This window comes from Sitophilus oryzae, unplaced genomic scaffold (genome assembly GCF_002938485.1).
Source record: "Sitophilus oryzae breed Bouriz unplaced genomic scaffold, Soryzae_2.0 scaffold_815_pilon_pilon, whole genome shotgun sequence".
Lineage (NCBI taxonomy): Eukaryota > Metazoa > Arthropoda > Insecta > Coleoptera > Curculionidae > Sitophilus > Sitophilus oryzae.
In genome coordinates this window covers 6,746,184-6,763,124 of record NW_022147434.1, presented here as the reverse complement: position 1 = coordinate 6,763,124, position 16,941 = coordinate 6,746,184, and the positions used below count along the sequence as shown (strand labels likewise).

Below are 16,941 nucleotides of genomic sequence, written 5' to 3'. Positions count from 1 at the left end.
TTATGTACATACAAGGTTTGCAGTTTTGTTGAAAATAATTTATGTTTATTACTTTAGCTTCACATTTCCGTTGTTTGTACTTTTAATAATACGGTAAAATTATAAAATATATATGTTTTTAATTTCTTAGCCAAGTTATATTTCTGTTGTCAAAAATTCCTAAAAAATGCGTTTTACTTTATTTTTGTGTCCGTTCTTATTAATTTGTTGAAAATTAATGAAATTGTTTGTTAACAAGTTTGAATATATTGTAAACAGTGTTAAAATAACAATTTTTTTTATAAAATCTCTTCATCATGTAATTTAAAATGGAAAAAAGATTGTGGCCGTCGGACCCCAGCACGCCATAAGCGTTACAAAAATTCACCACGCCAGTTGAGGGTTAAGATGCCCAAATCGTATTTTTAATCATATCTCAATTCTTTCAAATAGAACCAGTGTGGCTAATTAGTATATTTGGAAAATTCATTTTATTATGAATAATTTGGTACAAAACTCTTGGTATTTTGAGTCAAATTGTCGTTATGATCCGTATGTTACAATTTCAAATAAATCATATGCGAAAATGTCAAAAGTTGACATATGATATGTCATTCTATTGAGTGTCATTTTCTGTCGAATAAAGTAAAAAAATACCGATGGTGCTATTTAAAAATCAAAAGTTGTAGTCGTTTCCGGTGAAACAGTCAATCAATCCTAATTTATGTCAAGTACTAACATACCAAATCTCGTTTTTTTATCTGAAAAAATAAAAAAGTTATAGGGGTGAGCCACTTTTGAGACGCACCGGGTATAGAAAAGTACTTACAAATTGAATGATCCAGGGGAAAACATGATAAGCGCCATTTTACTAATTTTACAAAAGAGTACTGGGCGGCTGGTGGTTATTAGGTTCTTTCCGTGTATTCTAGATTTTTATTAGGCATATATATCATAGGATTTAACAACTTATTGCACTGCAGAGTTTATACATTTTGTAGGGATCAGTTAGACCTACTATAATGTTGTAAAATCCTAAAATTAAGAAATTGGCGCTTATCATTATTATAAGTTTTTCTCCTGGACCCTTCAATTTATGTAAAATCCAAACAATATATTATTATATATTTCCGGTGTTACTAGAAGTTGGAAGACTTTAACCACAGAATATCTAGCTACGCAACAGAAAAATACTCGAAATGAAAGAGCTAAAATTGCACAAATAAAATACTAGATGGTGCGACAATATCATAATCAGAATATAATTGGAAATTTTGAATTTTCGGTTTTGGATCGACGGCACGTCGACGGCCTAAATATGCACAGTTGCCAGATTCAAAAAGACTTTAATTGGCATGCCATTCTTTTTCTGGTGTATAATAGTTTCTTTCTATTCTTCTTTTCTTGTCAGATACACTTATATTAATTATTCGTTTGACTTTTAAAATAGTTTTAATTATATTATTACAAAATATATATTCATAAAATACATTTTTAATATATACTACCTTATATTGGTTACTAAGAAAATACCTTTAATTACCATTAAAAATGTACAGGGCGATTGATAGTGATATTTATTAATGCTGGAACGTTAATAATGAAATATAAGTTTAATAATAATGGAAATAATTTATTAAAATGTAGTACAAAAAATGTTAATTGACTATAATAACAAATTTCTTCTGTTTGCCACGTTATTTATATAGACCTAGGTAGATTTTAAAAAGTGACACAGGTACAATTAATAATATCATAAATCCAGGAAATGATATCATAATATTGTACTATATTATGGTACCACTCGATATGCTTCAAGGTACCATAATATTGCAATGTCACTGAAAATCCGTAGTATACCAAGTTTAAGCCCAATCGAACGCCAGGAAATGGTAACGTAATATGGTACTACATTATGGTACCTTTTATTGATATGCTTCATGGTACCATAATATTGCAGTGTCATCAAACATACACAAGTATATATCAAATACGAGCCCAATCGAACGTCAGGAAGTGGTATCATAATGTAGTACTATAGAAGGTACCACTTTATATGCTCCATGGTACCATAATATTACAATGTCACCGAAGATACATAGTATATCAAGTTTAAGCCCAATCGAACGCCATGTACGTAATATGGTACTATATTATGGTGCCATTTGATATGGCTCATGGTGTCATAATATTGCAATATCATCAAAAATACGAAATTATATGTCAAATATGAGCTCAATCGAACGTCAGGAAGTGGTATCATAATACGGTACGATAGAAGGTACCACTTTACATGCATTATAGTACTATCATATAATGTCACCGAATATACGTAGTATACCAAGTTTAAGCCCAATCGAACGCCATGTACGTAATATGGTACTATATTATAGTACCACTTAATATGCTTTATGGTACCATAATATTGCAATGTCATCAAAAATTCGCAAGTATATACCAAATATGACCCCAATCAAACATCAGGAAGTGGTAACATAATATGGTACTATAGAAGGTACCACTTTATATGCTCCATGCTACCATAAAATTACAATGTCACCGAAGATACGTAGTATACCAAGTTTAAGCTCAATCGAACGCCATGTATCGTAATATGGTACTATATTATGGTATTTCCCATATGAATTTACATATAAAATGACAGCTATCTTCATTTCATAGGCATTGCTAACGCCGTTTTTTCCCGGTCATACGGTATAAAGAGGTATAAAGTAAGAACACAATTGAACGTCAGGCAGTGGTATCATAATAGTAGAACAATACTTATTATATTGTCGCCGAATTACAATCAAAATTCAGGATTCAATTTCAATCAAACGGCAGGAACTGATTGTAATTCAGCTCGTAAGATTTAACTACAACTAACATGGCAAGTTAAATACTTAAACGTGTGAAAAAAGAGCTCTGATCTATTTTAATATGTTTAAATGATGTAGCAAATTTGAAGGTAGGCTTTATCAGGAAGTATTACAATATGAATTACACAATGGCAACACTGCACAAAATTCTTTTAAATTTTGTTTGTAGAAAACTATTTTCTTTAAAATTTATCGCCCTCTATTATGTAGTAGCGAAACTACCGCATCAAAATATCTGATTTGGAGATAGGCTTTAAAAGCCTGTCTCCTTTTGATACCTACAGTTTTATGCATGTAACGAGGCTTCTGTTGCGTAGCTAGATATTCTGTGCTTTAACCCACCTTAACTTAAAACATTTTTTTAAATTATATTGTTAAAATGTGGTAAACAATCTCGTATCTTAAACGAAATAACTATATTAATATCAATTTCTATTTTTCAGAATGGCCTTACTGTTTTGTTTACAACAATTGTTGTAGCTACTGTCAATCCTTGGATGCTAATACCTACAGTTATTATCTTATTTCTGTTCTATCTTTTGAGAGTTATATACATGGCCACCAGTAGAGACATCAAACGAGTGGAGAGTACAAGTAAGTATTTTTTTTTATTTTTAAATTGCGTTATATTTAGTCATTTATTTTCTTCTAATTGTGATTTTATTTCTAGCGAGAAGTCCTGTATACTCACATTTTACTGCTTCACTCCAAGGACTAACCACAATAAGGGCTTTTGGCGCTCAAACGATCTTGAGCAAGGAATTTGATGCGCACCAGAACAGAAATAGCTCCGCCTTCACCACATTTCTGGCCTTAGGTAGATGTTTTGGTCTCTGGTTAGATTTTCAGTGCGTTATTTACATTGGTCTTGTAACAATGAGCTTTTTAATATTTAAAACTGATGCTCTAGGAGGATTCGTTGGCTTATCCATAACACAGTCTCTCACATTAACTGGTATGTTCCAGTGGTGTATGAGACAATGGGGCGAATTAGAAAATGCTATGACAAGCGTTGAAAGAATAAGAGAATATATTGATATCGACCCAGAAACTACTAAAGTAACAAAAGACCCTCCAAGCGATTGGCCATCAGAAGGAAATATCACTTTCAAAAATCTAAGTCTGCGATATGATATAGGCGAGCCTAAGGTTTTAAAGAACCTGACCTTCAGTATAAAAGGAAAAGAAAAAGTTGGAGTTGTAGGTAGAACAGGAGCTGGAAAATCTTCTTTAATTATAGCTTTATTCAGGCTTGCTGAGAACGAAGGAATAATAGCCATAGATGATATTGATATAAGTACAATAAGTTTGGAGTGCTTAAGGTCGAAAATATCTATAATACCTCAGGAGCCAGTACTGTTTGCTGGAACATTAAGGAAAAATTTGGACCCATTTGATGATTATGATGATAAGGTAAGTTAAAATTGATTATAAAGGATATTTTTATTATTCACTAAGTTAACTGGTTTTGTAATTTGCAAAATCAAAAAATGTATAGTTTGTCAAGTGCGAGAATATATAACTTTGATGGGCAACAATTCTCAGTGTCTGATGTATATTAAGTAAGTGCAAATACAATATGATCGAAAAAAAAATGGAGTCAGTGATGGCTATGAAATAAAGATCGCTGTTACTTTATATGCAAAATTATTTGAGGAATGTCATCAACCGTTATTTACAAGCCAACTGAACCCTAGTTTTTTTTCGATCCAATAGTATTTTAAAAGGTGGTAGATATGGATATAATAAACATTTTCTATTTGCTCTTTTTAAAATAAATTCATAATAGCCGGAATAATCAACTTTGAAAATTTAACTCCTACCGTTTGATAGCCTTCAGTATCAACCATGTGTAGCCATAACCAATGTTATCACATCTGCAAGAAAGTATGTAACCAAGTTATTTAACTTTGAAAATAAAAAAAAATGCCTACATTTTGACAATCGTTGATATCTGTCGACTCTCAGCTAATACAACTACTAAGCTAATACCTCCCCACACCCTCTGTCCATGATACATGACCACAGACAGTAGAGGGTGCCTGGTAAGGTGAACAGGGTAGTCCCATCCGGCATCGTTATACGTCTTGGTGCAATTCCCGGGCCACGACACTACAACCAGGGACAAGACAATGAGATGCCCCTTAGACCCAGCCAAAGTGCTAGAGGGGATTCCCCCTAGCACCTGACAGGAGCTTCCCCACCAACGACAAGGTCTCGCATCTCCTAGAGGAAGATGTATAATTATTTAACTTTGAAAATAAAAAAAAGTAATGCCTACATTTTGATAATCGCGATATTTTTGACATTGTGGGCCCTCTGCTTATTGATTCTTATTATAAGTACGCGTTCGTGAGTAGCTCCCTATATTAAACCATACACCATACCATAACCATAAAATAAAAGAAACAAAAACTGATCTACAATATTAAAAAATACCGCTGGAAAACCGATGTTATGATCGTCGTTATTATTTTCCGTTTTTTCGCTTTTTGTCTAAATTCTCAATTCTTGATTGTTTGTTAAAATAGCTCAATGGCTCTTTCTTTTCAATTCTATGCAGACAAGAGACGGTAGTATTATTTCTTTATTAATCATAATAATTGTAAAAATAGTTTGGGTACCTTGGAATCAGACTTAAATGAGTACTTGGGATTCACAATCCAATCGGTAATTTTATTATAGGCGGTTGAAGCGTTGTGCTAGCCACACCTTCGTAGTGTACCAACGGCTCTAGTATGGCAAGCTGTATCTCTACCTGCTATAGCAAGTTACTGCCAAGAAATATAAACGATTTAACGGGAGACTATTATTATTAGTGTATATATGTCGGCGTCAAACAGGGAAATGCGTAATTTCCTGAAATGCTTAGTCAATTTACGTATTATGCGTTTATTGAAATTAAGTTGTCTTATAATAGTGCATCAAAGTAAAATATTTTTTGTTATTACGATATTTCAATATAAATTATTATTAAGATAAAAAATACGTCGAAAGGTTTCTAGTTAGTAGCATTGTTGTAACAGAAAATTTATTATTTTAAAGTGTAGGCTATTACATATTATCAAAACGCTTTGTAGGTATATTCAAACATGCAACAACTAAACATACAATTTATAGAATACAAAAATAAGGGATTGGGAACTAAAAAGTATCGCTATCATTTTTTCGCTAGGTTTCAAGGCTTTTTATCTTTATTGAAATAATATTAATCTAGTTTCTTCTCAGATAGATTTTTCTATTTCTACATAGAATACACTGCAGATGTAAACTACTGATGGGAAAAACCGATTAATTTCAATAATCGAGTGACCGCTCGAGCGAAATATCACTCGTATTTAAAAATACGGTTTTTCACCTTTCGGTTGTTGTAAATACTCATTAACGCCAAGCCCCAAGCAGTAAGTTGCGTGCGCAGGGCACATATTCTTTCGGTGATGAATAGCAAGTAGCAAGCGTCGAGCGATTCGCTTGATCGCTTGATTTAGTTTATTTCAAAGCATTGTCGATGTAGGTCGTAAAATTTTGTCTCTTAGATACGCAACGGATAAATATATATGGTGTCGTATAAATTTGCTACATGCAATGTATGTAGAAAATTCGCTCGGCTTTTTATCGAGTATGTCACATTAAAATCGGATTTCAATTTATTTCATTCTAGGATCGCTTGCTTTCGTTGCTTGAAAACAGGTTGACTGAAATGATTCAATTAATTACGGCGTTTCGCTGAAGGAATTCTAGAATTACAAGGAATGCCTGAGATCTATAGTCAAACGCCGTGCCAGCTCGAGAGTAACGCTGTGTGCCGTCATTACTTGTATTATGTATTTCAGGGAATGACGGATTTCAGTATATGATGTCGACATATCAATAACTGTGACATTTGACAGTGCCATTTTTGGTTATACATATTAAAGTTCACTAAAACCCCTATTATTTTTTATTTTTATTGGAATCATTTTTTAATACTTTTTTGTATTAATTTGTATTGTTTTCAGGTATTATGGAATGCGTTGGAAGAAGTGGAACTGAAAGATGTCGTAAGCGATTTACCCAGCGGTTTGGAAAGTCGCATAATAGAGGGCGGTTCAAATTTTAGTGTAGGCCAAAGACAACTGGTGTGCTTAGCTAGAGCGATAATAAGAAAAAATCGCATATTAGTTCTCGATGAAGCTACTGCAAATGTGGATCCCCAAACTGATGCCCTAATCCAGTCAACCATCAGAAATAAATTTGCTGACTGTACTGTCATTACAATTGCTCACAGACTACATACTATCATGGATTCGGATAAAATATTGGTCATGAATGCTGGTGAAATAGTTGAATTTGGAAAACCTTTTGAATTGTTGGAAAACACCAATGGACAATTTTATGATATGGTACAACAAACTGGGAAGGCTATGACAGAGAATCTGTTATCCATAGCAGAAAGGGTAAGGTTTTTATACTAACTGATTATTGTATTTTATATCTAATATACTGTTTATTTTAATTTCAGACTTATAAAGGAGTACCTATGTGATATTGAAGATATTGTAGTGATAATCTAAACCTACTTAATACTCTGTGTTAGATGTAAGACATACTTAATATTTTTTTAGCTGAATAAAATGTTCATTGTTCCTGATTTCTTTGTTTAATTTCCTGTATTTAAACCCTTGAAAAAAACACTTAACAAAATATCTTTATGTTTGGGTAGGCGTTATACAAGATTGTCCGAACTTTTTTCGGGGAACTTCGGCAGCATATTTTGCAGATAAAAATAAGTAAAAAAGTTCGTAAAAATGCATATCCTAAAATGCTTAGTTTTGGAGATATAGGGTGTATTTTTGGAGATGCAGGGGTATCAGGTTCTTTCCGTGTATTCTGTATTTACAAAACAAAGCAACCAAAAACCAAACCCAAATATTAACCTGTTAATGTCGATATTAACAGGATATCGGACTTTAACCGTAATATGCAGGGTGAGTTTTAAATAAGTGCAAATATTTTCAGGGCCGGTAGATCTCGATAAAAGAAACATATTTTCTTTGTACCATTTTTCAAATAAGTCCAAACTAACCGAGTTATTTGAGTTTGAAAATTTAAAAAAAAATATGTTTTTTTTGAAAAATTTTGAGAGCCACTGGATTTTTTTCTGTATTTGCATCTCTTTTAGTGCCGTAACCCTAGAGTAAAGCTGTAACTATGGTACTATCAGAGATTATAAGAATTTATACCGTGGGAAAATTTGCGGTGAACAGGCATTTCTAAAAAGTTTTCGAAAATATACAGGTAAATTTAAAAGAAAATGCACGATTTTCAACATCTTTTTTTGCGAGAAAAACTCATAGACGTGCTCCTGGGTCGAAATATACTACCCCTGAAAATATTTGTACTTATTTAAGACTCACCCTGTATTTACTTGTTAAAATAATATTGTATTTTAAATTTCAATCTAGGGTGCCGTGGCTGTGTTAAAAACACTAATTTTTAATCAAGGAGCCTTGGAAAAATAGATTTGATCGTCTAATATTTTTAGTGTCTTGTCCTGGCCGGTTAAAAAATGTCCAAATCGTATTTTTAATCATATCTCAATTTTTTCAAACGGAACGAGGGTGGCTCATTAGCATATTTACAAAAAGATTTGTTTTATGAATAATTTGGTACCACACATTTGGTATTTCGAGTCAAATTGTCGTTATGAATCACATATTGCAATTTCAAATAAAGTTGGCATATGATATGTGTATCATTCTATTCAGAGCGTCATTTTCTATCGAATAAATTAACAAAATACCGAGGGTGCCATTTAAAAATCAGAAGTTGTAGTCATTTCCTGGACCGAAAACAATTGAATAAGTCAATCAATCCTAATTTATGTCATTTACTAATATACCAAATCTCGATTTTTTATATGAAAAAAATATAAAAGTTATAGGGGTGAGCTACTTTTGAGACGCGCCCGGTATGACAAAGCTACGATTTAAATATTCTTCCATGAACGGTATAGTCTGTCCAACGACAAAATCCTTGGCAGTGACAGATGTGTCTGTCATTTTAATTTCAAAGTAGTTTATTTTATTTTACAAAGAAATAAGTTGGCACAATTGGAACACATAATTAATATATTTAAATTTTGAGTGAAAGTGATCAAAATATTGTGAAAAAAAACGTATAAAACTGAAAAAATCTGATCTTGGTTAATTAACTTTAATCTTATTTTTTTCTGCTAGTACTAAAATGTAATATTTACCTATCGTGTGATGTTATTTTACAGATACTCCAGTTTTTGGTACCATATACGAGATGGTAAACAATTTTATTTGTGGCTAATACAACTCTCTGGCCATAGTCTCTGGCAAACTGTGTTTTGGCGGTCTCTGGACAGCGAATATTAACTGTAAACTATGGTCTGGATCAACACTTAATTTTCCCTCGAGTTTTCTTCCACTTAATTTTAAAAAACACGAAACATAAGTAACAACACAGTCCAAAATGCAAAATGCAAAATATTTATCATTTCCAATGACTAAAGAATCCAAGGACAAATAACATCCTAGAGCAAATTGTGACGATGCCATCAAACAGTGCCGTGGCACATATTTTTCTTAACCTAGCTGTTTGAAGCAATATTTATATTTTTTGATAATTGCTTTGACTACGCCTATGGTGTATCATCCTAATTAATTACGAAAAAAACTTATTAAAATGTTAACAAAAGGTACAAAACTAGTATCGGCGTATAGCACATATCAAGTACAAATAGATATTAATTGAAATTGAAGAATAATTATCGAATTCAATAAGAAAACGCTAAAAAGTTGGAGTGGACTGTTTATTTACCTATGAAACGTAACTCCTGGCTCTTTCTTATCGCTGCTGCTTTTACACTTGAAAGCTGAACAACTAATCACCATTATAATAAAGTTTATACAAAGTTTACTACACACAAACTATTAAAAATCGCTAAAATTGTCGCTGGTGACCAAATGATGACTCATTGTTTGCCACCAAAACAAAAAAAGGTCACAAATTCTGCTGCAGCCCGTATAGGGGCGGTACATGTCCTTATATTCCTATTCTCTGTTATATTCTTTAGTCATTGATCATTTCTATTTGACACAAAATTATAACCTATAATTTGGCAAGAGTTTGACAATTCTCAAAAATCTTAAGTCGAGTTCATACGCATCGGAGTCCGTTTGTCGTTCATCGTTGCGTCAAATCTTTGAATAAGAAGACTAAGGAAGGAGCATATCAAAAATCTTAGGTCCACCGCGATAGGCCTCAAATATGGCCGACTTAAATTCCGGTTTATCAGTGCCGTTCTAATTTTATTTAAAAAATGTAAAACTATGATGTAGGGTAGACGTGGGGTAGACTCAATAATATGTTGTTTTATTTGACGTTGTGAATAAATGTTGGTAGTTATAAAATTGTTACAAAAATATATAATTCTAATAAAAATAGATAAGTTATAATAATTATTTATTAACACAAACATCCGATACGCTACTGAAGCAGGTAAATCTGGTAAATCAAATTGACGTATCTAAATTGTATATGTCTAAATTCTTTGACATCTAATCTTTGACAAGTAGTAAATAAAAGCAAAAATGCAAGAAAAAATATATAATTAGTTAATTTAAGTGAATTTCATAAATTATCGGTTTACTACACGTATGTATATTATATAGTCACTTACTAGCGACAAGTTGTTCCATTATTTCACTCGATTTTTGCTGAGATCTACTGCACGCTATACAACCAACTATTTTAGAGCCTTTTTCGATAAATCGCGATAGTGTCACTGTTAATTTAAGTTCTGCCACAATTTCCATCTAGATTTACTACCTTTATACAACTATCAGTAGTAGAATAAATAATAAATAACATAAAATATGCTCCGTAAAGACTGGCAAATCCATAAAATTTCAAATCAAATTCAAATGTGTCAAATGAATCGTCAAACAGAACTGTCAAGGATCCCCACCCTAGAGTGCTTTTTCCGCCCACCATGCATGAATACATGGATAGCATTATGCTCCTTCCTTAGTCTTCTCATTCAAAGCGTCAAACCAATAATATCTAAATATGATCTGTCGTTTTTGTCTACGCATGACGTATTTACTTATAAACCCATCCATAGTTACCTTAAAAAATATTAGAAACTTTTTTTAGTGAAATAAATGGATTGGTATGGAAGTCATCTGCTTTTTTTCTGTCATCGTCTGTCGAAATCTTACCTTAGAAAAAAACAGAGAACTGGGTCTGCGTGAAATACAGAGTTGGAAAGTTCTGATTTCCGCCGTACAGAGCACTGCTGTCGAAATTTTGACAATCGACTGAAATGCACCAAGCCTTTTTTAAATACTATAGATTAATATCATATTAATTTGTTTTAGTGATTTAGTATTGATAAAATTCTTATATAAAATTAATTAAGTGCTATATTTAAAAAAAATAGATAACACAGAAGCACGTAATTTATTATGTAATAGGTAGGTCAGACTGATAAAACGTGAAATGAATAACTTGCGACAAACAAATTTTAAGCCTTTTTGAATTGTCAAGGAATTTTAAAAATCATAATTACTCCTCTGCAATCTCTTCAATCTCGCTGATAATAAATTCGCGTTTCACGATTTTTAATCACATAGAGTAATAAAATATTTATATCACCTCTACGTATTTGCTTTATACTTAAATATGAATAACTACATGTAATCTATTTGGGATTATTTGATATTATTTATTTGATTATATTACTAATTATGCGATTCTTATTATAATAAGACTGTGATAAGGTTGTCATTCATTCAGTAGTACATTATCTTTTAGAATAGGTAGAGTGAAGTGAAGCAATCGATGCTGTAGGTTTAGAACAGTATTTTTGTGGACAATTATGGACAGTTATAAAATTGGAACAGAGAAACCTCTAAAGAAACATCCGTTTAATGAAGCAAACTTTATATCGAAAATATTTTTCCTGTAAGTTTTATTGCAAGTTTAGTGTAGTAAATTTTGTGCAAATACTTAGTGTGAATAACTAATAGTGAGTGAATAAATATAATGTGAAGGTAATTATAAAACGGTTTAATTTCCGTACAAATTATATATTTAAACTGTCTTGTACTTAGAAAGGGAACAACTTTAAAATCTTTTTTGTGTCCGTCTATTTGCGCTGATCTAAAACCATTACAAAATAAAATTCCGTCTATTAGTTGAATCAGTTCTAAAGTTTTTTTTCAAAAATACCGTATCAGCAAGAGACAATCTTTAGTCGGTTTTACATGTTTAGGAGCGATTCTATAAGATTTTGTAAGTGGGAGAGAGAAAACTGTGAATAGTTATTAAATAATCATTTAATTCGACGCTGTATTTCATGCTCTCTAAAATACTTATTGCTCTTCTTTCTTTGTTCAGTACATCTTATAGACGTAGAGCTGGCTACATAAAATCCTTATCATCGTTACATGACTATTTTTTTGTGTGAAGTATCCTTTTGTGTAGCCATTGCGAAATAGTCATGTCTGCCAGCGCGATCCCGCCCAAGTAGCAAATTTTATTTTATAAAGGCTGTATAAACAGCTATATGATCATTTTTATAGGATGCCTCAATTCGTAAAATAACTTTTATTAAAAAACAGAATGGTCGAAACCAAACGCTTAATAAAATCAAGCAGTCCTTAAGACAACGCTATTCGACTGTTATAAAATAATTCAATCCTTTTAGAATTTCTTTTTGCTACTTGGGCGGGGCTTAAAGCGGGGGTTACCAACCAAATCAAAAGGGTGAAATTATGAAACCAAAAATATTATAAGGTACACGAGTTATAATTGTCAAATAGCTTTTATTTATTATTAAGAAACATGTAAAATTGTTGACAAACATATTTCTCGTGGTTAAAATGCCGGCAGACAACGCGAAAGAGCATGGAATTTTGACAAAAAAAATCATCGCATACATATGCATGTCGATTGGTGGAATGTCATATTTATTTATTTAAAAAGCCATATGCAAAAGGGCAGACAAAATAATCGTGGCTCAATCAGCGGTAGACAGTTATAAAAAGCGCGATATTAGATATTACTCTACAGGGTAAATCTTGAATAAGTGCAAATATTTTCAGAACTCGACTAAAGAAACATATTTTCTTTTTACCGTTTTTCAAATAAGTCCAAAATAACCGAGTTATTCAAGTTTGAAAATAAAAAAAAAATTATTTATTTTTAAATAATTTTGTGAGCCACCTGTTTTTTTTTTCTGTATTTGCACCTATTCTTTTAGTGCCGTAGCCATAGAGTAAAGCCGTAAGCATGGTAGGTTAAGAAATAATTACACCGTGGGTAAATTTGCGGTGAACAGGCAGTTCTAAAAAGTTTTCTAAAATATACAAATTGTAAACTTGTAAAAGAAAAAAAACGCAAATTTGTAACAAGGATTTTCTATATCTTTCTTGCGAAAAAATAACTCATAGACGTGTTCCGGGGGTCGAAATATATCACCCTTAAAAGTAGAATAGTAAATATATGATATCTGTTTTGAAATAATAAAAAAATAAATTTATAATATACATGATTTATCTATACTTAAATGGATAAGGCAGCGAGCGTTCCCTGAAAGCGCTAGAGTAATATCGCGCTTTTGATAACTGTCTGCAGCTGATTTAGCCACAATCTTTTTGTCTGCCCTTTTGCATACGGCTTTTAAAATAAATAAATATGACATTCCACCAATCGGCATGCATGTATGCTATAATTTTTGTCATTCTTCAAATTTCATTTTTTAATAATTTTTAAAATTTCATGCCTTTTTCGCGTGGTCTGTCGGCATTTTAGCGACTAGAAAAATGTCTGCCAACAATTCAATCCAACGTTTCTTAATAATCCGCGTTTCTTAATAATAAATAAAAACTATTTTCGCAATTATAACTAGTGTAGTTTATAATATTTTTGTGTCAAAATTTCAGCCTTTCGATTGGCCGCCCCCGCTTTAAGTCCCGGGATCGCTCTGGCAGACATGACTATTTCAAAATGGCTACACAAAATTATTACTCAAAAAAAAGATTACACACAAAAAATTAGCCATGTAACGATGTTAAGGTTTTTTAAGTTCTCTTAGACTATTAGAGCGCTTTAACACACACCGGCAAAATCGGTGCGGGCGTCTGTTTTTTTATTTTTTTTCTCACGTTTCTAAAATAATTATTAATTGATTTAATTCTATAGTAGTCGCCGGCCTATGCTGCTGGATCGACTAATTTGCCGGATTGCAGTATAAGCGAAGGAGCTAATTTATTTATATTGCAATCGACTCAAGCACCGACACGGATTTTGCCGGTCTGTGCACAAGCGCTCATATGCAATTTTGAGTCGGTCGATTGTTTAGTTGTAGAAGTAAAAACCATACAATACATTCTTATTAAAGCTTGATTTCCATGCGTCCGTTCCGTTGATACGACGACGGACGGTCCGACGACGGCGCGGCGGACTGATTGGTCATAGCGTTTTCGCGCCACTTTTCATCCGTAAATTTTTTACGGATGTCAACGAAGAAAGATCGTACGATAACGGACATTTTGACACTTTTTTGACAAATTTAATATAACCTTAAGAGTCCATTACGCTGTACTGTTCGGGTCGCTATCCCAACTAGCAAATATAGTTCCCAGTCCTTTTTAAAATGTCACTGCCTCTAAAGTATAGTTCCTAGGCCCACTCTGCCACTTAAAATGTTACTCTATAAGGAATAGTCGCTTTGAAGTATATTTCGAGAGTGACCGGTTAGTGCCTACCTACCATAAAAGTGGAAAATAAACACCCTGATTGGAAGTCGCAAACATGTACTTTAAAGAAGTGTCTGGAACTACCCGAATCTTTAAATATGACTCCATAAAGGACCAAAAGCTTTATAGTAACTTTTCAAAGTAGGGGTTACTAACAAGTGCTACCATAATGCCTCCATTAAGTTTTTGTTACTTTATAGTAACAAATTTAAGTTACGCGGTAGTCGCGGCCACGACACCTAGTTACTTCTAATTTATAGTGGCATTGAAAGTAGCAAAATGGTTACTGCTACCTTCCTAGGTCACTATAAAGTAGCCGTCACTCATCCATTGCCACTAAAAAGTCACGGAGGTCAAAAACGGCTACTTTATAGGGACCGTAACTTAATATACCCTAATTAATGTAATTGCCTCAGAATGCATCGTGTGCTGCTCTATTTTAGTATTTTCTTTTACTTGCTTTTAAGCTTTATTAAAATTTTGTAAAATCCCTAAGGTGAATAAAAAGAAACTTATATATTCTAGTACTTTCTACCGAAGAATTAAACAAAAAGAATCACTGTGAGCCGATACATCAACATCAGAAACAAAAACTACATCTTTCTATAATCCTACTGATGAACATCATAAATCAGGTAGTGACTAAGACGACATTTTTGAAGCTGTTTCTGTAGATGAGTTAGTTCATCTGAAACTGAATCTCAGAGGAGAACTAATTTGAAAACCAACAACAATATAAAACAAGAGCTAAAAGAATGGGCGTTAAAATACTCTATACTTCATGTAGCTCTGAATAATATAGAAACACTAATAATAGAAAATGCAAAATAAGTAAAAAATAACTTCAAAGGACAAGGCGGAACGTTATAGCCTTAGATTAAGAATAAGTTATAGCGGCACCAATGGAATGTATAGTCACAAGTATAGTCGCCACCGCCGCGATCGGTGTAGCATAAAGCTTCTATTAAGTCGCAATTTGGTGGCGCAGGAAACTTTCTTGGAAAAAAATCACTTTATGGTTCCAAAGAATCGTTGATCATGTAGTTCCAAAAAAGTTATTGTTTTTATAAAGTCGCCTTTGGTTAGCTACAATTGTCACTTTATCAATCCGAAGATTTTAAAGGTCCAAACGGGTAGAGTTGGCCTAATTTGTTATTGTTCCCGGTACTTTGTGGAAGCATGTGGAACTATAAAGTATTTTTCGGATTAAACGGCCATATTTTTTTCATGAATTTTTAAACAAACAGCCAAATGGCTCAAACATTATGCGTTTTTAAGCTAAATATACGTAGATTAAAGATTTTTTCCTTAGTTATTTTGTTATTTCTGACGGTGGACTAATATTTTAAAGTTTGACCCCGGTTTCAAGCAAATTATTATTATTTTTTAATTACAAACATGAATTTCTATTGCAAATAATATAATAATTTGAAATGTAATTGTAAATGTAATATAAACCTACTATTTTATTCAGTAAAGTTGATTGCGTTCTGGAATTTACCTAAAAAAGGCGTTAAAATCGCACTGTAAATACCAAATAACAAAAAAATAATAATGGCTTCCATAATTATTTTCCATCATGACATTTATTTTTATGAAATGTGAAATTGCATGAAGAGGTCGCTGCGAATAAAGTTCAACAGTTTCACCCGTTCAACAGTTCAACCCGCGACTAGGCAGCTTCGTAACGGATAAGTCGCATTCACCAGTAGGCTACTTTATCGTAACACATCATAGTAACTCTTTTAGTGGCAAAAACTACCCAAGACACTACCCGGCTACTCAAAATTTTTCCCCATTTTGGTCGCAGTTACTTAGCAGCTACGAATATACGACGTAGCCGCCGATGATCACCGCCCACTTTGTAGTGGCTTTGATAGTAGCAGTTACGTATCTGCCACTATAAATGCTAGTTGGGATCAGTGGTCGGGTAAAGCGGGTGTGTGACCGAAGGAAATATATATTATATTTCAGAAATCTGCCGAAGGCTTAGCCCGATCTTGTCGTGTAAAGCCACACCTAGTATTCCAAACACACGTGCTTGGATTAAGGCTTGATCAAGGTTTGCAGAGCTTCAGCATTTGCCATAAATTAGCGAGCAATTTGTTAGAAAACAATATAAATTATATATCACTGTAATCAGAAAACTTCAATCTATTTCCGTATTGTAACGGAATTTTAAATTATGTATCTATTTTCGAGAAAATTTAGTCCAAACATAAGGAATATTTTGTTGATGTTTGACTATCAAAATCTTAAAAATAGAGAAGTTATCTTAAAATGTGCTACAATACGGATATGGTATAATC

General features: G+C 32.7%; 2 protein-coding genes across 8 annotated transcripts in view; both read left to right on the top strand.

Moving 5' to 3' along the window:
- Positions 1-7,488, top strand: part of LOC115889525 (probable multidrug resistance-associated protein lethal(2)03659) — a 28,921-nt gene extending 21,433 nt beyond the window's left edge. For all 7 annotated transcript variants that reach the window (XM_030909548.1, XM_030909549.1, XM_030909554.1 and 4 more), the window contains 4 exons: positions 3,302-3,452; positions 3,529-4,271; positions 6,857-7,294; positions 7,360-7,488. In XM_030909548.1, coding sequence (XP_030765408.1) covers positions 3,302-3,452; positions 3,529-4,271; positions 6,857-7,294; positions 7,360-7,383 — 1,356 coding nt within the window. In that variant the 3' untranslated portion in view covers positions 7,384-7,488. The remainder of the gene's footprint in view (positions 1-3,301; positions 3,453-3,528; positions 4,272-6,856; positions 7,295-7,359) is intronic.
- A 4,152-nt stretch (positions 7,489-11,640) lies between these two features.
- Positions 11,641-16,941, top strand: part of LOC115889524 (probable multidrug resistance-associated protein lethal(2)03659) — a 56,557-nt gene continuing 51,256 nt past the window's right edge. Inside the window, 1 exon segment of the mRNA XM_030909547.1 lies at positions 11,641-11,834. Coding sequence (XP_030765407.1) covers positions 11,749-11,834 — 86 coding nt within the window. The 5' untranslated portion in view covers positions 11,641-11,748.